Source organism: Gorilla gorilla, chromosome 22 (assembly GCF_029281585.2).
Source record: "Gorilla gorilla gorilla isolate KB3781 chromosome 22, NHGRI_mGorGor1-v2.1_pri, whole genome shotgun sequence".
Lineage (NCBI taxonomy): Eukaryota > Metazoa > Chordata > Mammalia > Primates > Hominidae > Gorilla > Gorilla gorilla.
The window spans coordinates 33,869,532-33,894,454 of NC_073246.2; the positions used below are offsets into that span (position 1 = coordinate 33,869,532).

The 24,923-nt window shown below is 46.1% G+C and overlaps 1 protein-coding gene across 2 annotated transcripts in view; it reads left to right on the forward strand.

Moving 5' to 3' along the window:
- HUNK (hormonally up-regulated Neu-associated kinase) overlaps positions 1–24,923 on the forward strand; it is a 134,940-nt gene that overhangs the window by 106,042 nt on the left and 3,975 nt on the right. For both annotated transcript variants that reach the window (XM_055373983.2, XM_031005280.3), the window contains exons 7-10: positions 1,395–1,557; positions 10,340–10,423; positions 16,998–17,045; positions 22,651–22,831. In XM_055373983.2, coding sequence (XP_055229958.1) covers positions 1,395–1,557; positions 10,340–10,423; positions 16,998–17,045; positions 22,651–22,831 — 476 coding nt within the window. The remainder of the gene's footprint in view (positions 1–1,394; positions 1,558–10,339; positions 10,424–16,997; positions 17,046–22,650; positions 22,832–24,923) is intronic.

Genomic DNA, 24,923 nt, shown 5'->3' on the forward strand with positions numbered 1-24,923 from the left:
TACTTTTTTATTTTTTTATTATACTTTTAAGTTCTAGGGTACATGTGCACAACGTGCAGGTTTGTTACATATATATACATGTGCCATGTTGGTTTGCTGCACCCATTAACTCGTCATTTGCATTAGGTATATCTCCTAATACTATCTCTCCCCCTTCCCCACCACAGGCCCTGGTGTGTGATGTTCCCCACCCTGTGTCCAAGTGTTCTTATTGTTCCATTCCCACCTATGAGTGAGAACATGCGGTGTTAGGTTTTCTGTCCTTGTGAGAGTTTGTTCAGAATGCCATCATTCTTTGTATCACTCTTAAGGGATTTAGAATGTTCTTTTGACATAGCCCCACTACCAACACATACACTCCCTTAGAGCCCTCCCCCTGATTTCTCGGTCTCCATAGCCATTGGATGATGGTGATGGTGGTGGTGATGATGGTGATAATGATGATGATGGATGTGTCTGTTTATTTGGGAAGCAGTGAGCATCTAGACACTGAACCCGGCTGCTGGTTCTTAATTCTAGGGCTGTCACTTCCTGCCTGTGTGACCCTGGGCAAGGTACTGCATTGCTGTGGGCTTTGGTTTTGTTATCTGTAAAGTTGGGGTCATGATAGTACCTACTCACAGGACTATCAGGATGACTAAGTGAATTTACATCCTCTCTTCCCCACTGGGAGGGTGAACAAATGAATGCGTAGATGAATGAAGCCCGGTATTTCTTTGCCATTTTATCCCAAGGAGTTTATCTTCACAGTCCCCTTGTGAAGTAGCTTTAACTGTCTTCCTCTGAGAGGACCCCACTTTGCCGCTGAGCCCTGAACCCCCCAGGTATGAACTTATGAGCTCTTTCTGTTCCCCTAAACATGATCTGGCTAGTTCCTGAATACCTTCCTTTTCCACCCCAAAATCCAGAGTCAGGGTGGCCTCTGTCCATGACAATCAATACATTTTAAGGAAAGAATGTGTGATCATAAGGAAATCTGGGGGACAGTTGGGAGATTTGAGTATAATCTGGGTATTAGATGCTATTAAGTGATTATTAAAATTTTATTGGGTATGTTGATGGTATTGCGGTTCTGTGGGGGACATCTTTGGTTTTTGAAGGTGCACACTCAAGGGTTAAGGGGTAAAATGTCATGATGTTTGTAATTTAAAATACTTCAGCAAAAAAAAAAATGCAAGGATGACAAAGTGATCACTGGTATATCTAGATGATGGTATACATAAAGTGATTGTACTATTCCCTCCACTTTTCTGAATACGTGAACATTTTCAAAATAAAAACTCAAGTCAGTGAATGAATGAGTGAATGAATGAAGCTGATTGTGCCCAGGGGGTCTGTGTGGGGCTCTCCGTGAAGTGCAGGGGTGACTGGTCCTCTCTCTCTGTGCCTCGCAGGATTTCTCTGGAAGACCTGAGCCCAAGCGTCGTGCTGCACATGACCGAGAAGCTGGGTTACAAGAACAGCGACGTGATCAACACTGTGCTCTCTAACCGCGCCTGCCACATCCTGGCCATCTACTTCCTCTTAAACAAGAAACTGGAGCGCTATTTGTCAGGGGTAAGTGCGACCCTAGAGGCGATCGTCTCTGCTGTCTGTGGAAAAAAGAGCTCCTACACCCAAAGTGCTTCTCAGTTGCTGACACTTGATCCAAGCTGCTAATTTAATCTAATGTGAGGCTGAGTTTTCTGAATGTGGGATAAAGTCGTAGCTAAACCTGCTTCTCAGGGAGTGCCTTTTATCTGCAATGTTTTTCAAATACTCTCCCACCGAGTTAAGCCCTGGGCAGAATTGGGAGGAGTTCAAGCCTCTTTTTCCTTCAACAGCATCTCTGTTGTCTTTTTTTGTTGTTGTTCTGCTGCGTCTTAGGTCTTTGGGTTCCCCATATTGGAGGCATTGGAGCGTTCTCTGGTCATAAAACTCGGGTAGCAGTGCCTCCCGGGCATTTGTCTCTGAACTATGGTACTATATATGAGAAAGCCACTATTTAGGTTTAACTTCTACAGAAAATAAGAACAAAATTGGACTTGCCTGGCCTGACTCTGGCACCTTCCCTCAGTCTGAGTGTCAGAAAGTCCAAGTGTCTGGTGACACCCGCGAGGTGCCTTTGGGGTTTCCACAGCGTGGGGTGGATGGTGGGACCCTGACACTCTGTCCCCTTCATCATTTTTGCCACAAGCAGTTTCTGTGTGCCTGAGTAAGAGAATTTATGTGCCTTAAATTGTCTCTCTCCAAATGGACAATGGCTTAAAAAGAATTCTGCAAATTGGATCCAAGACAATATGGAGTCTGCATACAGCAGCTCATGCTTTTATTCAGAATGGTGGGTGCTGACCAGCTCTAACAGGGAGTCAGCCAAAGAAATTCAGAATTGCCAGGAAGCCTATCTGAAATTTGACTGAGTGTTCACTTTCACGAGGGACCACCTTCACCCTGGGCCTGTTGCACCTTGACATCTGATGGCGTGGAGTTGTCACTGTTAGGAAGACATTTACCATCCGGAACATGTGCTATTTGAAGTCACGTGATAGCCCAATATGTCACCAAATTTCGCTAGACAATAGGCTTAGAAACCTTTTTGAGGTTTCTATATGAGAGCTAAAGATGAAAATCTACCTGCAGTTGGGGAAATGATATTCTCGCTGGCATGGTGGAGATGACCAAATTAATACCCGGAGGACAAGGTGGTCAGTGTGTGTCTTTTGTTAGCAAATGGATTTGGGAGCCGTCTAGAAAACATTGCTGAACAGATGAAGATGCTCCACGGGAGGTTGGTTAAACATTTGGATGAAAGTACAGATGTTTCTAAGCTGATTTAGCTCAGAATATTGGCTAGATTGTGCTTCCATTGTGCTTCCGCAGGAAATTATCCACAGAACTCCTTTTTTTTTTTTTTTGTGAACCACCAAAGGAAAGATCTACATGAGAAGAAGTACTCTCAACAGTAAAGAGCTTTAACAATGTTTTATGGGGGAATAAACGTGCTCTGTATGATGGGGTGGCACCTCTCTGATGGGGACAGAGTCAACGCTTTGAGTTAGATTTCACAGATGGTGTCACTGTGGCTGCCTTGCTCATAGAAAGCTACTGGAGAAGAGATGTCAAATCCAGAAAGACAGGACTTTCAACATATAGTATACTATTTATTTGATTTTATTATATGATGAGGAGAGATTCAGAAAATCTCTTGTATCACACAGCAGTTCTCTGTCCTCTCATCACAAGGAACATAAAAGACATACTGGACTTGAAGCTGTTTCTCTCTCATTTCTCTTGTTTTAATTGTTTTTTGAGACTTTTTTTTTTTTTTTGGAGACGGAGTCTTTCTCTGTCGCCTAGGCTGGAGTGCAGTGGGACGATCTCGGCTCACTGCAACCTCTGCCTCCCAGGTTCAAGTGATTCTTCTGCCTCAGCCTCCTGAGTAGCTGGGACCACAGGCACGTGCCACCACGCTTGTCTAATTTTTGTATTTTTAGTAGAGATGGAGTTTTGCCATATTGGCCAGGCTGGTCTCAAACTCCTGACTCTGACTTCAAGCGATCCTCCTACCTCAGCCTCCCAAAGTGCTGGGATTATAGGCATGAGCCAAAGCACCTGGCCCTCTTTTTTTTTTTTTCTTTTGAGATGAGGTCTCACTCTGTCACCCAGGCTAGAGTGCAGTGGCATGATCTCGGCTCACTGCAACATCTGCTTCCTGGGTTCAAGTGATTCTCCCACCTCAGTGTCCTGAGTAGCTGGGACTACAGGCACGCACCACCATGACCAACTAATTTTTGTATTTTTGGTAGAGATGGGGTTTTGCCATGTTGCCCAGGCTGGTCTTGAATTCCTGAGCTCAAGCAGTCTGCCCACCTTGGCCTCCCAAAGTGCTAGGAATACAGACAGCTGTGAGCCACCATGCCCAGCCTCATTTCTCTTTTGTAAAAAGACTGTATTCCCCAAACTTCTTTCTCATACTTTAAAATTTCTATTTATTATATATCTTATAGCATACATGATATATTCGTACCATGTTACATGCTTATAATTTATAAATATGCATATGTTGCAGGTGCCTGCTTACAAGTTTGTCACACATAAGGGATTAGGGTCATAGCATTTGGACACCACCATGCTATAGAGGATAAAAGTTAAGAATTTAAATAGTCTTCAGATAAAAGGAAGAAAAGAGGGTTAGTGCACTGATAATCTTTTTCAGGTGATGAATACTGTTCAAAACTTAGTTATTCAAATGTGTTTTCATGAAACTGACTATATTATAAAGTTCATTATTTTGCTTATTAGAGAATGACATTGCTACTTTCCCAAGTAAGTTAACAGTTCCAAACATTTTTCTTTTGGTGGAACTAGTTCTTCAGGTGCTGACCAAGTAAGATGGAGGGGTCTTAGGTTTTAAAAAACTGTCCTATGTTTACTTCCACATTTAGAGATACAAGCTTTTGTGATTCATGCTCTTCTTAAACAATTACATAGTTCATGCCAAGCAAGAGAGACATTTTATCTGAAGCTTTTTTGTCTTTTAAAACCAAACCAAAACAAAACACAACAAAAAGAGTCTCACTCTGTCGCCCAGGCTGGAGTGCAGTGGCACAATCATGGATCACTGGAGCCTCGACTTCCCGGGCTCAAGCCATCCTGCTATAGTCCCAGCTACTCAGGAGGCTGAGGCAGGAGGATCGCTTAAGCCTGGGAAGTCGAGGCTAATTGTATTTTTTGTAGAGATGGGGTTTCACCATGTTGCCCAGGCTGGTCTCTAACTCCTGGGCTCAAGCAGTCCACCCGCCTAGGCCTCCCAAAGCGCTGGGATTATAGGCACGAGCCACTGCACCTGGCCTGAAGCTCTTAGACTGTGTCCTGAGGTGCCTGGGTGTGTTGCCAGCTGCTGCATTTCTGCCTGTCTGCTTTGCCCAGCATCCAGGCTGCAAGTGTTGCAAAGCAGAGTGTGGCTTTGTCATCTGAGAACATTCTCTGGAAACTCAGCTGGTGTCATTCTAACTGGAAAAGGTTTGGGGGTCGTTTTCAATTAAATTTATTTAATTGACAAAAAAATGGTATATATTTATCCTGTACAACATGATGCTTTGAAATATATATACATTGTGGAATGGCTAAATCAAGCTAAATAATATATGTGTAACCACACAAATTTATCATTTATTTGTGGTGAGACCATTGAAAATCTACTCTCTTAGCAATTTACAAGAATAAATACACTGTTATTAACTATAGTCACCACATTGTTCAATCATGTCTTAAATTTTTTTCCTCCTGTTTAACTGAAATTTTGTATCTTTTGACCAATATCTCTTCTGCCCACTTTCCCTCATCCCCTTCAGCCTCTGGTAACCATCATTCTACTCTCTACTTCTGTGACCTACACTTTTTAGATTCCATGTATAAGTGAGATTGTACACTATTTGTCTTTCTGTGCCTGGCTTATTTCACTTAGCATCATGTCCTCTAGGTTCATCCATATTGTCAAAAATGACAGAATTTCTGTCTTTTTAAAGGTTGAATAGTATTCCATTATATATATGTACCACACACTTTCTTTATTCATTCATCCGTTGATGGACACAATAGCCATTTCCTGGCTATTGTAAATAATGCTGCATTGAACATGGGGTGGGGGGTGCATATGTGTCTTCAACATATTGATTTCATCTCCTTTGGATATAGACCCAGAAGTGGAATTGCTGGATCACATGGTAGTTCTACTTTTAATTTTTTGAGGATCCATACTGATTTCCATAATGGTTGTACTAATTTACATTCCCACCGACAGTGTGCAAAGGTTCTTTCTTCTCCACATCCTCTCCAACATGTGGTATCTTCCATCTTTATGATAAAAGCTGTTCTTACAGATGTGAGGCAGTATCTCATTGTAGCTTTAATTTGCATTTCCCTTATGATTGGCGATGTTGAGCATACCTATTGGCCATTTCTTTTTTTTTTTTTTTTTTTTTTTTGAGAGGGAGTCTCGCTCTGTCACCAGGCTGGAGTGCAGTGGCATGATCTCGGCTCACTGCAACCTCTGCTTACTGCAACCTCTGCCTCCTGGATTCAAGCAATTCTCCTGCCTCAGTCTCCTGAGTAGCTGGGACTACAGGTGCACACCACCATGCCCAGCTAATTTTTGTATTTTTAGTAGAGACGGGGTTTCACCATGTTGGCCAGGATGGTCTCAATCTCTTGACCTTGTGATCTGCCTGCCTCAGCCTCCCAAAGTGCTGGGATTACAGGTGTGAGCCACCGCACCCGGCCCCTATTGGCCATTTCTATGTCTTCTTTTGAGAAATGTCTTCAGATCCTATGTGCACTTTTTAATTGGGTTGTTTTCTGGCTATTGAGTTATTTGCATTCTTTTTTTTTTTTTTTGAGATGGAGTCTTGCTGTGTTGCCCAGGCTGGCGTGATCTCAGCTCACTGCAAGCTCCGCCTCCTGGGTTCAAGCGATTCTCCTGCCTCAGCCTCCCAAGTAGCTGGGACTACAGGCACCTGCCACCCCGCCTGGCTAATTTTTTGTATTTTTAGTAGAGACAGGGTTTCACCATGTTAGCCAGGATAGTCTCGATCTCCTGACCTCGTGATCTGCCCACCTTGGCCTCCCAAAGTGCTGGGATTACAGGCATGAGCCACCACGCCCAGCTGCATTCTTTATATGTTCTTTGTCAGATGTATGGTTTACAAATATTTTATCCCATTCCATAGATCTCTTTACTCTGTCGATTATTTCCTTTGTTGTGCAGAGCTTTTGAATTTGATGTAATTACATTTGTCTATTTGTGCTTTTGTTGCCTGTGCTTTGGGAGTCATGTCCAAAAAATCATTGTCCAGACCAATGTAATGAAGCCTTTTCTGTAGCTTGTCTTCTAGTAGATTTATAGTTTTGGATCTTGTTTGTTTATTTATTTATTTTTTGAGATGAAGTCTCACTCTGTCACCCAAGCTGGAGTGCAGTGGTGTGATCTCAGCTCACTGTGACCTCCACCTCCTGGGTTCAAGCGATTCTTGTGCCTCAGCCTCTCAAGTAGCTGGGACTACAGGTGTGCACCACCATGCCCAGCAAATTTTTGTATTTTTAGTAGAGACGGTGTTTCACTATGTTGGCCAGGCTGGTCTTGAACTCCTGACATTGTGGTCCGCCCACATCGGCCTCCCAAAGTGCTGGGATTATAGGCGTGAGCCACCGCACCAGGCCTGTCTTCTTTTTTTTTTTTTTTTTGAGATGGAGTCTCGCTCTGTCACCAGGCTGGAGTGCAGTGGCACGATCTCGGCTCACTGCAACCTCTGCCTCCCAGCTTCAAGCGATTCTCCTGCCTCAGCCTCCTGAGTAGCTGGGATTATAGACGCCTGCCTGCCACCACACGCGGCTAATTTTTGTCACGTGGCTAATTTTTGTATGTTTAGTAGAGATGGGGTTTCACCAAGTTGGCCAGGATGGTCTTGATCTCTTGACCTCGTGATCTGCCCACCTCTACCACCCAAAGTGCTGGGATTACAGGCGTGAGCCACCATGCCCGGCCTGGGCCTAAGTCTTTTTTTCTTTTTGAGACGGAGTTTCATTCTTGTTGTCCAGGCTGGAGTGAATGGCGAGATCTCCACTCACCGCAACCTCCGTCTCCCAGGTTCAAGCGATTCTCCTGCCTTAGCCTCCCAAGTAGCTGTGATTATAGGCATGCGCCACCATGCCCAGCTAATTTTGTATTTTTAGTAGAGACAGGGTTTCTCCATGTTGGTCAGGCTGATCTTGAACTCCTGACCTCAGGTGATCCACCTGCCTTGGCCTCCCAAAGTGCTGGGATTACAGGCATGAGCCACTGTGGCCCAGGCCTAAGTCTTTAACTCATTTTGAGTTGACTTTGCAGATGGTGTGAGACGGGGTCTGATTTCATTCTCTGTGGATGTCCAGTTTTCCAACACCATTTATTTAAGAGGATCTCCTTTCCTCATTCTGTGTTCTTGGCAGCTTTGTCAAAAAGTAATTGACCGTAAGTGCATGGATTCATTTTTGGACTCTCTTTTCTATTCCACTGGTCTATGTGTCTCTGTTTTTATGCCAGTATCATGCTGTTTTGGTTTCTATAGCTTTGTGATATGTTTTGAAGTCAGGTGGTGTGATGCATCAACTTTGATTTTATTGTTCAAAATGACTTTGGCTATTCAGGGTCTTTTGTGGTTCCATACAAATGTTAGGATTTTTTTTTTTCTGTTTCTGTGAAAAACGTCATTGGAATTTTGACAGGGATTCCATTGAATCCGTAGATTGTTTAGTATAGTATGGACATTTTAATCATATTAATTCTTCCAATCTATGAACATGGAATCTTTTCATTTACTTATGTCTTCTTCAATTTCTTTCATCAATGTCTTATAGTTTTCAGTGTACAGATCTTTCACTTCCTTGGTTACATTTATTCCTAAGCATTTGATTTTTTTATGGCTATTGTAAGTGGCATTGCTTTCTTGATTTCATTTTTGAATAGTTTGTTGTTAGTGTATGAAAACACTATTGATTTTTGTATATTGATTTTGCATTCTGCAACTTTACTAAATTCATTTAGTAGTTCAAACAGTTTTTTGGTAGTCTTTAGGGCTTTCTATATATAAGATCGTGTATCTACAAACAGGGACAATTGAATTTCCTTTCCAATTTTGATTCCTTTTATTTATTTATTTATTTACTTATTTATTTAGTTTAACAATTTCCCAAATATTTTTATTTTTATTTTTTCTTCAACTTTTATTTTAAGTTCTGGGGTACATGTTTAGGATGTGCAGGTTTGTTACATAAGTAAACATGTGCCATGGTGGTTTGCTGCACAGATCAACCCATCACCTAGGCATTAATCCCAGCATTCCTTAGCTATTCTTCCTGAGGGTGCCTTTGATTTCTTTCGCTTGCCTAAGTGCTCTGGCTAGGACGTGCAGTACTATGTTGAATAGAAGTAGTGAGAGTGGGCTTCTTTGTCTTACTCCTGAACAAGTTGTCTATGGGGATTAATTCACTCTAGTTAGAAACACCTGCTTGCCTAGAGTGTGGATTCTCAGACCAGTTGTGAGTTTTATGATGTCTGTTTCACATTTAATGCTTAAATCATAGGGCATACCTAGTCTGAGAATCCATACTCTAGGCGAGTGGCTGTTTTTAACTAGAGTGAATTAATCCCTACAGACAACTCAACTGCTCAGTAATTTCTGCACATGGCTAATTTAATTGTACTGTATGCACTGTCCCGGTTATTAATTTTATCAACCAATTATTTACACCCTGTGTATAATTTTGAAGCCCAATCTAGTGAACTAAAAAGTAAAATGTTATCTCTTAATTGTCATCTCTTCCCTTCTCTTTTGGTTTCCTCTTTTTAAAACCATGAAGTTTGTATTTTAAGATAGAGAGCCTGTAAGGGCATTTATTAACTATTTGTTGGTTGATTAATTAATTAATCCATGTTTTTATTTCACCCATTTCCAGACAGGATTGCACCTTCCTCAGCTTAGGTGCAGCTGTTTATCTTCTTTGAGCTATGTTATGAATTGTTATGGCTTTCATTTGGGTGGTGGTAGTGGGGAGCAGTGTGTACATGTGTGTTTGTATGTGTGTGCACTTTTTTGTTTATTTTTATTTTTATTTTTTTGAGAGACAGAGTCTCACTCTGTCATCCAGGCTGGAGTGCAATGGCACGATCTTGGCTCACTGCAGCCTCCACCTCCCGGATTCAAGTGATTCTCCTTCCTCAGCCACCTGAGTAGCTGGGACTACAGGCGTGTGCCACCATGATTGGCTATTTTTGTATTTTTACTAGAGACAGGATTTCGCCACATTGGCCAGGCTGGTCTCGAACTCCTGACCTCAGGTGATCCACCCGCCTCGGCCTCCCAAAGTGGTGGGATTACAGGTATGAGCCACTGCGCCCAGCCGTGTGCTGTTTTAAAATAAAGCAAACAAGCAAGATCTATGTTCTATGTAGTGGTTCAATAAAATAAGTTATTCTTTCCAGCTCATTTTCTTGGTTTCTATGTTTGTGTTTTTGAGTAGTCTTACTGCACAGATAAAAGAACTGAGGCCCTGCAGGGGGCAGTGATCTACTCAGGGTCACCTGGCCCTTTGCTGGCAGCGATAGTAACGCAAGTAGGTGACCTGACTCTGCGCCCAGGGCTCTCCCCACACTGCAACCTGCCTGCAGGCCGTCCTGGGGTGAGACTTGATGTTGCAATTTACTGGACTGCCAAACATTTCCAGCATTCTCTCAGCCAAGCGCTGATTTAAAAATTAATGACTGCTTAATGGGCATTTCTATTTCTGAGAGTTGAGCTGTGCTTTTTCTTTTCTCCTCTGGTAGAAATCTGACATCCAGGACAGCCTCTGCTACAAGACCCGGCTCTACCAGATAGAAAAGTACAGGGCCCCCAAGGAGTCCTACGAGGTGAGTGACCCCTGAAGCAAACCTCAGGGTCTCTTAGGAAGGGTGGATTTCCATTTGCAGTAATTGGAAAAGAAACCAATTACTGTGGGACACTGAAGTAGCAAAAGACACATACTTACGCTCATAACTGAGCCCTTGAGAAATGGTTTGCAGCGGAACCAGCTTTGCGGTGTCTAAACCATGGTTCTCAGCTGTGGCTGCATGTTAAAGTCACGGGGAGCGTTTAAACATCTGGATGCCCAGGCCGCACCTCGGACCCATTCCGTTGAATCTTGGGAGGTGAGACTCGGGTATCAGGAGTTTTTAGAGCTCCCTGGATGTTCCAATGAGCAGCCAAGGTTGAAAACCACTGTCAGGATCTCCCAAAATGAAAATGAGATGTTTCAGTGTTTCACTCATATGTGAGTGAAACTAGCAAAAATTGATCTCATAGAAGTACAGAGTAAAACTGTGGTTATTAGAGGCTTGGAATGGCAGGGGGAAGGGAGGGTAGAGAGAGGTTGCTTAACGAACATGAAATTACGGCTAGACAGAAGGAATAAGTTCTGGTGTTCTGTGGCACTGTAGGGTGACTATAGTTAACAATAACTTATTATGTATATTCAAAAAGCTAAAAGAGAATTTTGAATGTTTCCAATAAAAAGAAATGATAAATATTTGAGGTAATAAATATGCTGATCACCCTGATTTGATCATTACATATTGAATACATAGATGGAAATATCATTCTCCGTCCCATAAAAAAGATGTATAATGATTATGCGTCAACTAAAAATAAAAGGAAAAAAATGCAAATGCTAGAAAAAAATGAGATGCTTAAAAATAGAGCTGAGTGTAACACGTGGCATCAGAAGAAAGTGAGATGAGGAACGCAAAAGTTTGGGATCAGGCAGGCTTTCCTGGCCAGCTGTCCCTGGTGACCTGATGTAACCTGGGATGTACCTAGAGAAAAAGAACGCAACTCTGATTTCAGAATAAAAACTAGGCTCCTGTAGCAAACATCCCACATCCATGTTTGTTAGGAAACTGTGTCTGTGAATTCCAGATCCAGGGAGGGGGCCAGGAGTGGGGTGCAGCCTCAGGGCCCCTCATTCACTTTTTGCCAAGTGAGCTTTTCTTTCTCTCAGTGATTTTCCTGGGAACCACCTTCCCTTTTCCCTCTGGAGCCTGTTTATGTCCCCTGAGTGTCCTTGCCGCAGGAATCTCTCTCCTGGGACACCCAGGTCTATTAGTCTGTTCTCACGCTGCTAATAAAGACATACCCAAGACTGGGTACTTTATAAAGGAAAGAGGTTTAATGGACTCACAGTTTCACATGGCTGGGGAGGCCTCACAATCATGGAAGGTAAATGAGGAGCAAAGTCACGTCTTACATGGCGGCAGGCAAGAGAGCTTGTGTAGGGGAACTCCCCTTAATAAAACCATCAGATCTTGTGAGACTTATTCACTACCATGAGAACAGTATGGGGGAAACCTCTCCCATGATTCAGTGATCTCCACCTGTCCCCGCCCTTGACACATGGGGATTATTACAATTCAAGGGGAGATTTGGGTGGGGACAAATCATGTCACCCACCCAGAAGTTCCTTCATTTGAGAAGGGATCAAAAAGGGACCCTTTGTCTATGCCCCAGTGAGGTCACCGAGCCTGGCCTCTCCCCTCTTTCCTTTTCCAATGTAAAGTTTTCATCCTGATCCCATGAGTGGTGCACATCGCTCTGGAAGATTCTTCTCTGGGCTTGTCTTGCATGCAGGGCTGCAGTGGAGCATGGTGGTTACCGGGGCCCACACTGGGCTCCTAGGCAGCCAGTGAAGCAGGTGTCCAGAGACACTGATGACAGGGAGTGCCCAGCTGCAGGACTCTGTGTGCGAATGTGATGGGAGCTCAGGAGAGGGACTTGCCCCCGGCATAGAGGTGGGCAATGGCACAGGTCTCCATTTCAGACAGACCCTGGGGCAGAGAGAGAGGAGAAACTGGCAAAGACAGGGCTGGGGGTGGCCGGCAGGGGGCAGCCGGCAGGGGGCGGGGCAGCCAGAAGGCAGTGATGCTGCGGTGGGGCCCGTGGGAACAGAGGAAAGGTCACATGTGAAATGGTCAGCATTGTCTACTGGGCAGCTAGTTGTCCTGAGGATGTTAGAAAGAACAGCTTCGTGAAGTGCCAAAGGCAGAAGAGAGGTTGCATGGATTTGGGGGGTGGGAGAGGGGAAGTGAGGTCAGTGAGCATCTGCCTCTCCATCAGTGACACTGCAGTGAAGGGAGAGAACATGACCTCGATAGAAGGATGCTCAAGGCCAGGCAGGAATGGTGGGCCTTAGCCTTGACCCCAGCCTGGATGCCCCCTTCCTCAAGACAGGCTGTGGGGCTCGGGGAAGATGAAGATGGAGACAAACCCTTTGGAAGGTGGGCTGTGGCCACAGAAGCTAAGCCACAAGCCCAGGTGTGGCTTTCAGGCTTAAAGCCAGAGAGCCAGGTGGTGGGGACCCAGATGCCCCCTGAACTCTAGACCCCTCTGGCCAGTTGCTTACTAAATGTTAACCCCCTCTTGCATGAATGAAGGGGTCTTGAATCTAGCACGCTCTGAACCAGACTCTCCCCCCACCCCCCTCCGCCCTCCACCACAGTAGCAGCCCCATCCTCCCCAGCAGTGCAGGGAAGAAACCCAAGAGTCCTTGACTTTGACCCTCCCCTTACCCCCAGAGCCAACCCATCACCACATTCTGCCAATTTGACCGCTAAACCCCTCCAACCCCTGCACTCTCTCCGTCTCCATCCCCACACCTGGTCCCAGCCACATCACTTCTGTCCTGGATTTCTGCTATGCCCTCCTAACTGACTCTCTTGCTTCCGGGATGGTGGCCCGCCACTCTCTCCTGCCTGGCCGTCAGAGCGAGCTTTTCACCCTCGCACCGCATCATGTCACTTTCCTGCTTGAGACCTTCGGAGGTTTCCTTCATTTGCCAGGCAGACTCCGTGCATGGTCGCCCTGTGTGGTTCAGCCCCAGCTTGCTTCTCCTGCCTTGTCTCCTAGCCACATGGCCCACACACACAGTGCTGCATCCCTCCCTGTGCTCAGTCCACAGCCTTCGGGCTTGCTGTGCTCTCTCTGCCTGTGGGGGCTGTGCACATGCTGCTCCCTCTTCCAGAATGTTTTCCCTGCTCCTCTTTGCTGAACCTAAGTGTCTTCAGATCCCAGAGCAAGATCACCTCCCCATGGGCCCCTGCTGTTCCCTGACCTCTGCCATCCAGTCTTATCCTATCGATCCTATCTGCCTACCACGTTCTACATCCTGGGGCCTGTCCCATTTGCAGCTGTTTATTTGTTTTGGGGTTGTTTGATTAACATCTCTCCCTCTGGGCTGTGAGTTCCAGAAGAGTGGGCTCTGAGTCCCTTTTGCTCCTCACAATATTCCCAGAGGCCACACGATGCCTGGCATGTAGGTGCTCAATAAATATTTGCTCAATAAACAAATGAAAAGATCAAGTGGGCCCTGATCAGAGTCTCAGAAAATGGATAGGACTGGGATAAGCAACCGGAATAGGTAGAACATTCCAGGTGGGATACCTGGCTGGATTAAAGGCAGGGGGATACCTGCAGCCTAGCACACATATGACGTTATCATCACCAAATGGCCGTGCCTTACGGGAGGGAGGGACCTCTTATGGTCACCTGCACTGAGGGTGGTCACCCCAGCCAGAGTCCAGGGGATGCAGAATTCACTGTTAGACTTCCTCCCTCGTGCTTTGCATGTCACTCATGAGGACCTCAAATAACAATGCAAACTTAGGTGCATGGAGAGCCCAATGTGTGTACCCTAGGTGGCCCCTAAGCCACCTTGCCGATGCCCTGGTCCACGCTGACCTCACACCTGCCCCACTGCGAGTGTGTGTCGGAAGGGGCCAGAACTATAGTGGGAAAGGGGCCCTTCTTTCATCTCGATTCCTTTTCTGTGTTATTTCCTCTGTCCTGAAGACACATGGTGAGCGTTTTAAACATTTGTTGAAATATTTAATGGTTAGGATTTAAATAGGAACCCTAATGGGCAAACAGCATTCAATTTTCTATGATCCATTTGTTTCCTCTAAACTGCAGTGATACTTCTCTAATTAAATGACAGCTATTACCAGATGATCCAGCTTGTCTCCCGAGGAACCTAGAAAGTGGAGTGGGGCTAGTTCAGGAAAGGCAAGGGCCCAGGCCTCACAGGGAAAGTCCACTCGGAGCCAGAGGACCTTCCAGTCGTCCTCCGCACCCCATGGCAGGGGGTGGAGCTGGATGGGGAGAGGGAGTGGTGGAGAGGTCTCAGATTGTGAGCAAACCAGGGTGTGGCCCAGGGCTCGTGTCCCCTAGGGCTGTCATCAACCCGTGTCCCGGGCACTGAGTGCAAGCAGTGGCCTCTTTGTTCCTTTTGATTCCAGTTCGTTTTCTCCTAGGAGACAAAGGAGCTGAATTAAGTTGCAAAAACTTCCCTCTTGGGGTAACCGTGCAGTGATTTTATAACTTTACCATTTTCTCTACCTCTTTTTCCTGTCAAAGGCAGAGACTGTATCTATAAAAGTGGGGTGCATTTCTCATCTGAGGACACCTATCGTGTGTGCCCGACGGACTCCTTTTTCTGAAAAAGAGAACCCCCCAGGACTTTGGGGGTCGAGGTGGGGAGGTTATAATTTTAAATTGGCTTATCAAAGCCATTAGAGAGCCCAGGGCCAGTTTTATTAAAGTCTTTTGAAAAATAATGTTAATTTATAGGAAAATGTCAAATCCAGCTAGGAGGTCTCCTCTGCAATGACAAAGTAATGTTGGCGTTTTGGAAGAAAACTGACGGAGAGGGTGGCAGGGAACTGGATTCGTCTGCTTGGCTGCTCTAACAAGCACCACAAAATGGGTAGAAATTTAACTTTTCACAGTTCAGGAGGCCAGGTTCAGGGCTTACGGATGCATCACTATGATCTCTGCCTTCATCTTCACACGGCGTTCTCCTGTGTGTGTATCTGTGTCCCAATTTCCCTGTTCTTTTCTGTCCTCCCTCCCTCATTTTTCTCTCTTTTCTCTCTTTTCTTTCTCTTTCTTTCTTTTTCTTTCTGTCTTTCTTTCCTTTCTTTCTTTTCTTTCTTTCTTTCTTTTCTTTCTTTTTCTTTTTGCTTTATTCTTTTCTTTTTCTTTCTTTCTTCCTCTCTTTCTTCTTTCTTCCCTCCCTCCCTCCTTTCTCTCTCTCTCTTTTTCTGCCTTCCCTCTCCTCTCCCCTCCCTTCCTCCTCCTCTCCCCTCCCCTCCCCTCCCTTCCCCTCCCCTCCTTCCTTTTTCTTTCTCTGTTTCCAGGCCAAGCTGGAGTGCAGTGACACAATCATATTTCATTTCAGCCTTGACCTCCCTGGCTCAGGTGATCCTCCCACCTCAGCCTGCCTAGTAGCTGGGACTACAGGCATGCACCATTATGCCTGGCTAATTTTTTGTAGAGAGGGGGTTTCAACATGTTGCCCGGCTGGTCTTGAACTCCTGAGCTTAAGGCATTTGCTCATCTCAGACTCCCAAGGGGCTGGGATTACAGATGTGAGTCACCGTGCCTGGCCCAAATTTCCACATTTTTAAAGGACACCAGTCATACTGCATTAGGGCCCACCCTAATAGCCTCATTTAAACTTGATTACCTCTGTAAAGACTCTCTCTCCAAATAAGGTCAAATTCTGAGGTCCTGGGGTTAGACTTTAACCTATGAATTTTAGGAGAATACAGTTCAACCCACACAGGGATGAAACATTTAAAGGCAAATATTAAAATGTTCACTTTGTGTCTTATTTCAAAATCTATATAACTTTAAAAAATATAGTTCAGAATCAGATCCAGCCATCTGTGCTATTAGAAATCAGAAGTGTAGTTACTTGGCCGGGCTCAGTGCTCATGCCTGTAATCCCAGAACTTTGGGAGGCCAAGATGGGTGGATCACTTGAGGTCAGGAGTTCAAGGCCAGCCTGGCCAACATGGTGAAACCCCGTCTCTACTAAAAATGCAAAAATTAGCTGGGTGTGGTGGTGCACGCCTGTAATCCCAGCTACTCGGGTGGCTGAGGCATGAGAATCGCTTGAACCTGGGAAGCGGAGGTTGCAGTGAGCCAAGGTCGTGCTGCTGCACTGTAACCTGGGTGACAGAGCGAGACTCGTTCTCAAAAAAAAAAAAAAAAAAAAGTATGGTTACTTTGGGGGACAGAATGCCTGGGAGAGGACATGGGGATGGCAGGGAGGACCTTCCAGATGCTGGCTGTGTTCTGTTTCTTGATCCAAGTGCCATTTCTGTGGGTGTCTTTGCTGTTTGAGAAAACATTGAGTTGCTGACTTATCATTAGAGCACTCCTCCATACGGCATCTTAGATTTTAATAAAAAGTTTACCTAGAAAATCTATTCAGCACACGAGTTAGGACATCTGCTCTCTACTTCCATGGCAATTTCAGGATTTGCTTTCTGTCTATGAAAACCGAAACGAATAATTCTCAACCAGAGCTGCAGGGCCGTAGGGGAAGCATTTAGGGAATAAATAGCAGGTGCAGATTCTCGAATTGTTGAAGGATGTTCCTTTTCACAGGCCTCTCTGGACACCTGGACAAGAGATCTTGAATTCCATGCCGTGCAGGTAAGAACTTGGGGGATTATTATGTTAGTCAGGGTTCTCCAGAGAAACAGAACCAATAGAATATGGAGAGAGAGAGAGAGATTGAGACTGAGATTTATTTTAAGGAGTTGGCTCACACAATTGTGGGGGTTGGCTGGAAGTCTGAAATCTGCAGGGCAGACCAGCAGGTTGGATGAATTGATGTTGCAGCTTCAAGTCTGAAGGCCATCTAGAGGCAGAATTTCTTTTGCCAGAAGACCTCATTCTTTCTTTTTTTTAAGGCCGTTGACTGATTGGATGAGACCCACCCACATTATGGAGGATAATCTACTTGAAGTGACTGATTGGATGAGACCCACCCACATTATGGAGGATAATCTACTTGAAGTCTATTAATTTAAATGTTAATCACTTTATTTATTTAGTCTCGCTCTGTCGCCCAGGCTGGAGTGCAATGTTGTGATCTTGGCTCACTGCAACCTCCACCTGCCAGGTTCAAGCAATTCTCCTGCCTCAGCCTCCCGAGTAGCTGGGATTACAGGTGCCCGCCATCACGCCTGGCTAGCTTTTGTATTTTTAGTAGAGATAGAGTTTCACCATATTGACCAGGCTGATCTCAAACTCCTGACCTCAAGCCATCCACCTGCCTCAGCCTCCCAAAGTGCTAGGATTATAGGCGTGAGCCACTGTGCCTGGCCTGTTAATCACATCTTTAAAACCACCTTCACAGAACCATCTAGACTGGTGTTTGGCCAAACAACTGGGTACCATAGCCTAGGCAAGTTGACATATGAAATTAACCATCACATATGATCCTAAGGGTTGGTCAGTCTCTGCCCAGGGCAGCAGGCTCTGCCAGCCCCATCCTTATCCAGAATTAAAACATGCAGAATCCTGTTGTGAGTGGGTTTATCAGAATCCCTTTAGATCACATTGGTTCTTGCTATGCGGAATTGACTGTTTTTTATTGTCTTGTTACAACTCTACACCTGGCTGTGCATTTCTGTTACCACCTGTATGAGAAATGGAGTTTGCAGCTATCTAGAGCTTCCTGGCTCAATGGCCTAATTTATGAACAAAACCCCCCCCTTTTTTTTTTTTGAGGTGGAGTCTTGCTGTGTCACCCAGGCTGGAGTGCAGTGGTGTGATCTTGGCTCACTGTAAACTCTGCCTTCCAAGCTCAAATGATTCTCCTGTCTCAACCTCTCAAGTACCTGGGACTACAGACGCTCTCCACCATGCCAGGCTAATTTTTGTATTTTTAGTAGAGACAGGATTTCACCATCTTGGCCAGGCTGGTCTCAAACTCCTGACCTCAAGTGATCTGCCCGCCTTGGCCTCCCAAAGTGCTGGGATTACAAGCATGAGCCACTGTGCCCGGCCCAAAGCCCTCTTTTTATCCACTCACTTGTAGGTTTTTCTGCAGCAAAATCAGGTTTCTTCTTATGTGATGGGCGACAAGGAACCAAAACCAACCAGCCAACGACATCTGGGCCCTGGGCCATCCCAGGTGGCAGCAGTCAGCACTTGGTTCTGACAGACCAAACAGCCTGGTGAGGCTTATTAATCATCAGAGGGAAGGAAAGCTCCAGAAAAGCCCATGTCGAGCTGGACTTGATAGAGTTACTCAAAGAAAACTCACCTCAGCTCCCAGGGCTCCTCTGCCACATGTGGAAACAGGCAGATTTCCCACGCAGCCATCCATCCTCCAGCCTGGGGTGATGAGGATGCAAAGCAAGCATCCGTCCCTGTTAAATGGATGCATTTGCCGTTCAGGCGATAAAGCAAGTGTGATGTGTGTTCATTGTTATCCTCCCAGAGCTGGGAAGGATCCACACTTTTGGTTACACGTGGGAAAACACCTCCCTCGAGGAGAAGTGAATTGCCCAAGGTCACCCAACACGTTATGGAGAGAGCAAGGAATGGACTCCAGACTTCCGGACTGCCGAGCTGTGACCATGACTGGGATCCTCAGGTGGAGCACCTGTGGCAGCCATGCCAGGAAAGAAGGGGGCGCTATGGGTCTTTGGAACAGAGAAGCCTGGGGTCATTCTTCAGTGGCCATCATACCCCCAGTTGCACAGCCGTCAGGGAAGACTCTGAAGGGAACCAGCTCTCTGGAGCTCAGACCTCAGAGGCTAAGGATGGGTTTCCCCCTCCTGTAGGCATCTCCGTCTCCTCCACAGGACAATATACAACATTAAGGATCCTGGGTAAATGATTGTTCATGGGACCGCGTTTTCAAAATGTCCCACTTTGCAAATGTCCGTGCACATCCGCAGTGGGTGGAAATAGTTGATAGAGAACAAGAAGGTGTTTAGTGTATGGCTTGCCTCTGGGGCCTCATGTGGTCTTTTCTCTGATCTGCCTTGGGGGATTTGGAACTGTGCCATGAAGGTGCGAGAGGGCGGGCTTTGAACCGAGAGCTTGAATTCCATCGCCCACCCTCAAGTCTGTGTGGGTGCTGGAGCGCATCGGAGGGAAGCCAGGAGTCTCTGCAGGCGGCAGCCTTGCTGTGTGAGGAGCTTGCATGTGGAAGGGGGAGGTGATAGTCCCTCTGAAGATCTGTTTCTGTTATGTAAGGCAATTTAGCATCCTGCTCCCTAGGAAATTTCTTTTGGAGAAAACAGGCCATGCAAATGAAAAAATCTAATTGGGTGATTGGTTGCATTTGGTAACATGTGCTTGGAGGGCAGGGAGATTGGCTAGTTGTAAATAAACATGCTTTCTCTGGGCGGTTGACCCTTCTGCGTGGACTGACTCTGAGGTTTGTCCCCGACAGGGAGCAGGTGGGGTGAATTTCTTGATTTCTCCTTAGAAACCAGTTACTATGAAATCACTGATTCTTTTCAGCTGGAGAAGGATATGCTAGGGGTTCTTGGAGGACATACCAGGGTGCAGGATGTTGGGATGAAGTTTAACAAGGGTGGTCTTGGCAGGGTTTCCTGGAATTTCCTGTCTGGGGTGCATTTTTCCTTTTTTCTGCCCCCATAGCAGCTTTCTGCTCATTGCCAAATAGCCCCCTTTTCAGTGACGGGAGAAATTTGGTCTTACAGGCCAACCTTGGTCTCTTTCCACAGCAAACCCCCACGCATTACACACCACTAGGTACCCATAGACCCTAACTGGGTGGCGATACTGGTCCGCAGAAGTTTTGCATCTTGATTGTTAAGCTTTTGAGAACCCAAGGAGGGTTAGAAAGGAATGAAAATAAACCTAGACAGCCACCGGCAGCTCTCAAGGCTGTGGGCCACAGAGCAGCCTGAAAAAAATGTTTGCTGATCGATTTAAAAAGCAATCCTAAAACAGAAGGAACTGCAGTGTTGTGTTTTCTACCAAATATTGTTTGGAAATGTATGACAAAGGTGCATTTGATTACTTTTTCCTGTAGAAGGTGTTCGCAGGTAGAGCTGGTGACTTTTGCATAAAAGTAGAGAAAGGGAACCAAGTAAAAGGAGATTGTGCCAGATTTTTCAGGAAAGCCGGTAACATTGCCTTTGCTGCTGGATGGGTGTGTGTCTCTGTGTGTGTAAGCGTGTGTGCAAAAGCTTGTTCTCCTTTGCCTTGGAGAAGGTGGCCTGTTGGTGTGTCATGCACACAAAGGGAGAGGAAAGCCATGGAAAATGGTGATTGTCCTTTGCTGGCTTCAACCAAGGTGACCTGGAGGACATGTTCCCCTTCATGGCATCCCAGATAACGTCCTGGAGCACATAACCTTCTCTGGAACATTCGGATCCCACTGCAGGAGCCTAGGACTGTGGCATGCTCCTGCCTCTGGGCCTTTCCATCCCTGGAACCGCCTGACCCTGCCACAGGCTCTGAGAGTGTGGTGTCAAGTCAAGGGTTGACAACATCAACTTCAGGGCTGGGAAAATCCGCGTTTCCACCGGGCTTATGGGTGGATGACATAAGTGCTGCAGGCTGTTTCTTCACATGTAAAGGAGGTAGCAGAATTTGCCTTGTGGTGGGTCATGCCCTCAGTGCAGTGTCTGGCACCCTGTATATTCTCAAAAAAGGCAGGTGGCAGCTGTGAAGGTGCTGAGGAGGGAGTTTGAGGAAGCTTTGCCTCTCCTGTCTTCCCATGTCACCCCTTTGTTGGGGAGGAGCCACATCAGCTACAGGCCAGGGCCCTAGAGAGCTGTAGCCCCTCACAGTGGCACTTGCCACGAGGCTCAGCGTCCCCACTTCCCACATCTACCCTGTCGTCTTTCCCACTCAAAAACTGGACATCATGAACTCTAATCTGCAGACTTTGAACATCCTTATTAGAAAGGGCTGCAAAAGTGTAAAGAGATATTTCCCTGAGAAGCTTCTCAACAACATGAATGAAAAAATAGACGAGCTCTCTTGGTTTGCAAATGCTCTTAAAGTTGAGGGCAAAAATGTGAAAAAGAAGAGTCTTTTTTTCCTCCTCACCCACGGTGAGGTCAGAGGTGGAGTTGCTTTAATAGTAAACACCAAACACAGGCTTTAGGGCTGGAAAAAGAACTGCTGCTGCTTCTTAGTGACATCACCCTTCCCAGAAGCTTGAACTGAGTTAATTTTAGTTCAGTTCAGTTTCTACCAGCCCTTTTAAAAAACATTTTAATAACTATTTATTGAGCTTTCTGTAAGCATCTGGCTTTATGCCAGAGGCTGTGGACTTGAAGATACATAAAATAGTCAAATTCATTCCTATCAGATGGATTATGTTCTAGTACAACGAAGGCAAGATTTAAACCAAAAGAATGGCCACTGCCAAGCGTTTTGGCTCACATCTATGGTCCCAGCATTTTGGGAAGTGGAGACAGGAGGGTTGCTTGAGGCAGGAGTTCGAAACCAGCCTGGATAACATAACGAGACCCCATCTCTACAAGAAATCTTTTTTTAAAAAATAGCTGGGCATGGTGGTGCACACCTGTAGTCCCAGCTACTCAGGAGGCTGAGGTGGGAGGATCACTTGAGCCCAGGAGCTTGAGGTTGCAGTGAGATATGATGACACCACTGCACCCCAGCCTGGGTGATAGCACAAGACCCTGCCTCAAAAAAAAAAAAAAAAAAGCTTCATACACACGTTCATACACATGAGTCCTAAGTATGCAAGTAAGTGCTCACACAATTAGGGTAGAAAGGGCTGGAAGCCCATCAGGACCGCTCAGGGCTGTCTGGATTTGTTGTATATGTTGTGTTGGCACCTCCTTGGCTTGACTGCCCCAAATAGAACTTGATGTGAAGGTGGAAGCAGTTATGTTTCCAGTTGCCTTTGCAAAGCCGTTATTGCAGGCACAATCTTTAAATGCAGACAGTGGGTTTCCAGAAATCCTGCTCTGCTTCACCTTAGTTTGTTGGGCTTGTTCCAGAAGAATTGACCTCCTAGGAATGCCCTGCCCTTGCTGGAATGCCTTGGAAGAGCACAGTGAAAGGGAGCTGGGGTCCTTTCAAGGCCTCTCGCTGCCCAGGCAGAGGGAGATGGGCTTCCTGGAGCATTGGCTGGGCCACAGCTCCTCCCTCATTCAACACACAGTTGAGAGCATAGAGTATTGAAAAGCTGGAGTTTCTCTAATCAGTTTGGATGACTTTTCAAAGAGGAATCCCGTTGTGTCTTCTAGTGTGTGTCTAAGTGCATATGTTTGCTTCTGATTTGCAGGATAAAAAGCCCAAAGAACAAGAAAAAAGAGGGGATTTTCTTCATCGACCATTCTCCAAGAAGTTGGACAAGAACCTGCCCTCACACAAACAGCCCTCAGGCTCGCTCATGACACAGATTCAGAACACCAAAGCCCTCCTGAAGGACCGGAAGGCCTCCAAGTCCAGCTTCCCCGACAAAGGTGGGTCAGCTCTGGGGACTCTCTCAGGCCACTCGTGTTGGGCTGTGTGTCCGCTGTGTAGCCCTCACAGGGGATGGTCAAATGGGCCCTAGAGCAGAGATGATTCCTGTGCCCACAGAAAAGCAGGATTAATGGACCTGAGGTTGCCTGAGCACAGTCCAGTACCAAGCTGTGTGGCATTAGCCACCTGTGCAGGAAGGATTTGAGAAAACAGAGATGGGGTGCAAAGTATTACGGAAACAGAAATTGGGGTGGATGATATTGTCAGAACAGAGATTGGGAGGCACAGTATTGCAGGAGCAGAGGTCAGGGTGTGTGGTACTGCAGGGGCAGAGATGAGGCTGTAAGGAATTGTGGGAGTAGAGATGGGGTGCAGAGCAGAGACCGGGTATCTCCCTGAGTTCAAATCCCAGCTCTACTGCCTGCAGAGGTCCAAGTTCCTTTAGTGCTGAGGATCTTCACTGGATTATTTGTAAGGCCTCCCACCTGTCGGAGCTGTTGGGTAGATGAGATGAGATGCATATATAAGCTCCCTCACCTGAGTCAGAATCCAGCCCATCACAGATAACTGACAAATATGTTTCCCTCCTCTGGGACGAGTGCTAAAAGATGCAAAAGGGAGACCTTACTGGGCACAGGCTTAACACATGGTAGAAACGCCAAGAGGGGACACAGGAGCTGAGGGCGCCCTGAAGCAGAGCCGTGAAGTAGAGGAGAGATTCTTATTACTGAGGGGGATGAGACACTTCTTGGAGCTCAATCTCCTAAAATATGAAAGACCAGGTTCAGAGAGGGCCGTGGCTGTCTGAGATACACTCAGGTGTAGTGGGCAGTTAGTCCCTGAGCGGGACTTGAACCTGCCTCCTGTCCTTCTACCTCCCATGCTGCTCCCGGAGAGAAGCCACTGTACCCACTTTGCCCAAAGCAACCTGCTTTCCCTGGGGCAGAGCATGCAGTGGATCGGGAGGGGCAGCAGTGTCCATGTGGCAGCTGGAACATTGGAGACCTTGGCCATTAATGAAATTTTACTTCTTTCTGCTGATGCATCTCAGGTGCCTGTGCCGGCCTTTCATTTCGGCGCCTGTGTGTTTATTTCTGCAAGGCAGGGAGGCTTCCCAGTGCCCTCAGCCGCTCCCAAAATCCATCCCAGTGGGCAGGAGCTTGCTCCTGCAGCTGGGCCTCCACAGAGCCTATAAAACGTTATGGGAGAAGAAAGAAGCTAAGACAGAGCTTATTGCGCATGAACTTGGCTTTATTTCCCTCATCCCCAAATCTGTAGGGGGTTTCCCCTTTCTTTTCTGGCCCAGTTTGCAAACCTGGATTCTAGCCTATGCCAACCAGAGACAGAAACCATGGGGATCTGGCAGGTTGCCTTAACTGTATGGATGGATGATGTTCTACCCCCGTTCAGAATTGGATGAGGCTCCATCCAGATCAAAAGTCACGAGGGAGCCTTAAAAGGGAAGGAAATCCTGACACATGCTCCAACACAGATGAACCTGGAGGACATTATGCTAAGTGAATTACGCCAGTCCCTAAAGGCGGATACTGTGTGATTCCACTTATATGAGGTCCCTAGAGTGGTTAGATTCATAGAGACAGGCAGTAAAATGGTGGTTGCTGGGGGTTTCAGAGAATGGGGATGTATATGGGGTGTTAGATTTGTAACAGGAAGACAGTTCTGGAGATTGATTCTACAACAGTGTGAATATACTTATTATTGCTGAACTGTACACTTAAAAATGGTTAAGATGATAACATTTCCGTTACGTGTTTTTTACCGCAATAAATAAATTTTTTAAATATCACAAGGGAAACACGTCTTCCACTGTGGGCTGTCCAAGGACCAGATTGGCAGGAGTTCAGTCAGGGGACCTTGGTGTGCTTCTGGGAGTTTTATGGATGTGCTGTTGAGTGCGTGTACCTTTTTTATTCCGAGATCCTTTGGCAAGGTCCAGAATTTTTTTTCTTTTTCTTTTTTTTTTTTTTTTTGAGACAGAGTCTCACTCTGTCACCCAGGCTGCAGTGCAGTAGTGCTATCAGGGCTCACTGCAGCCTCCACTTCCCAGGCTCAGGTGATCCTCCCACCTCA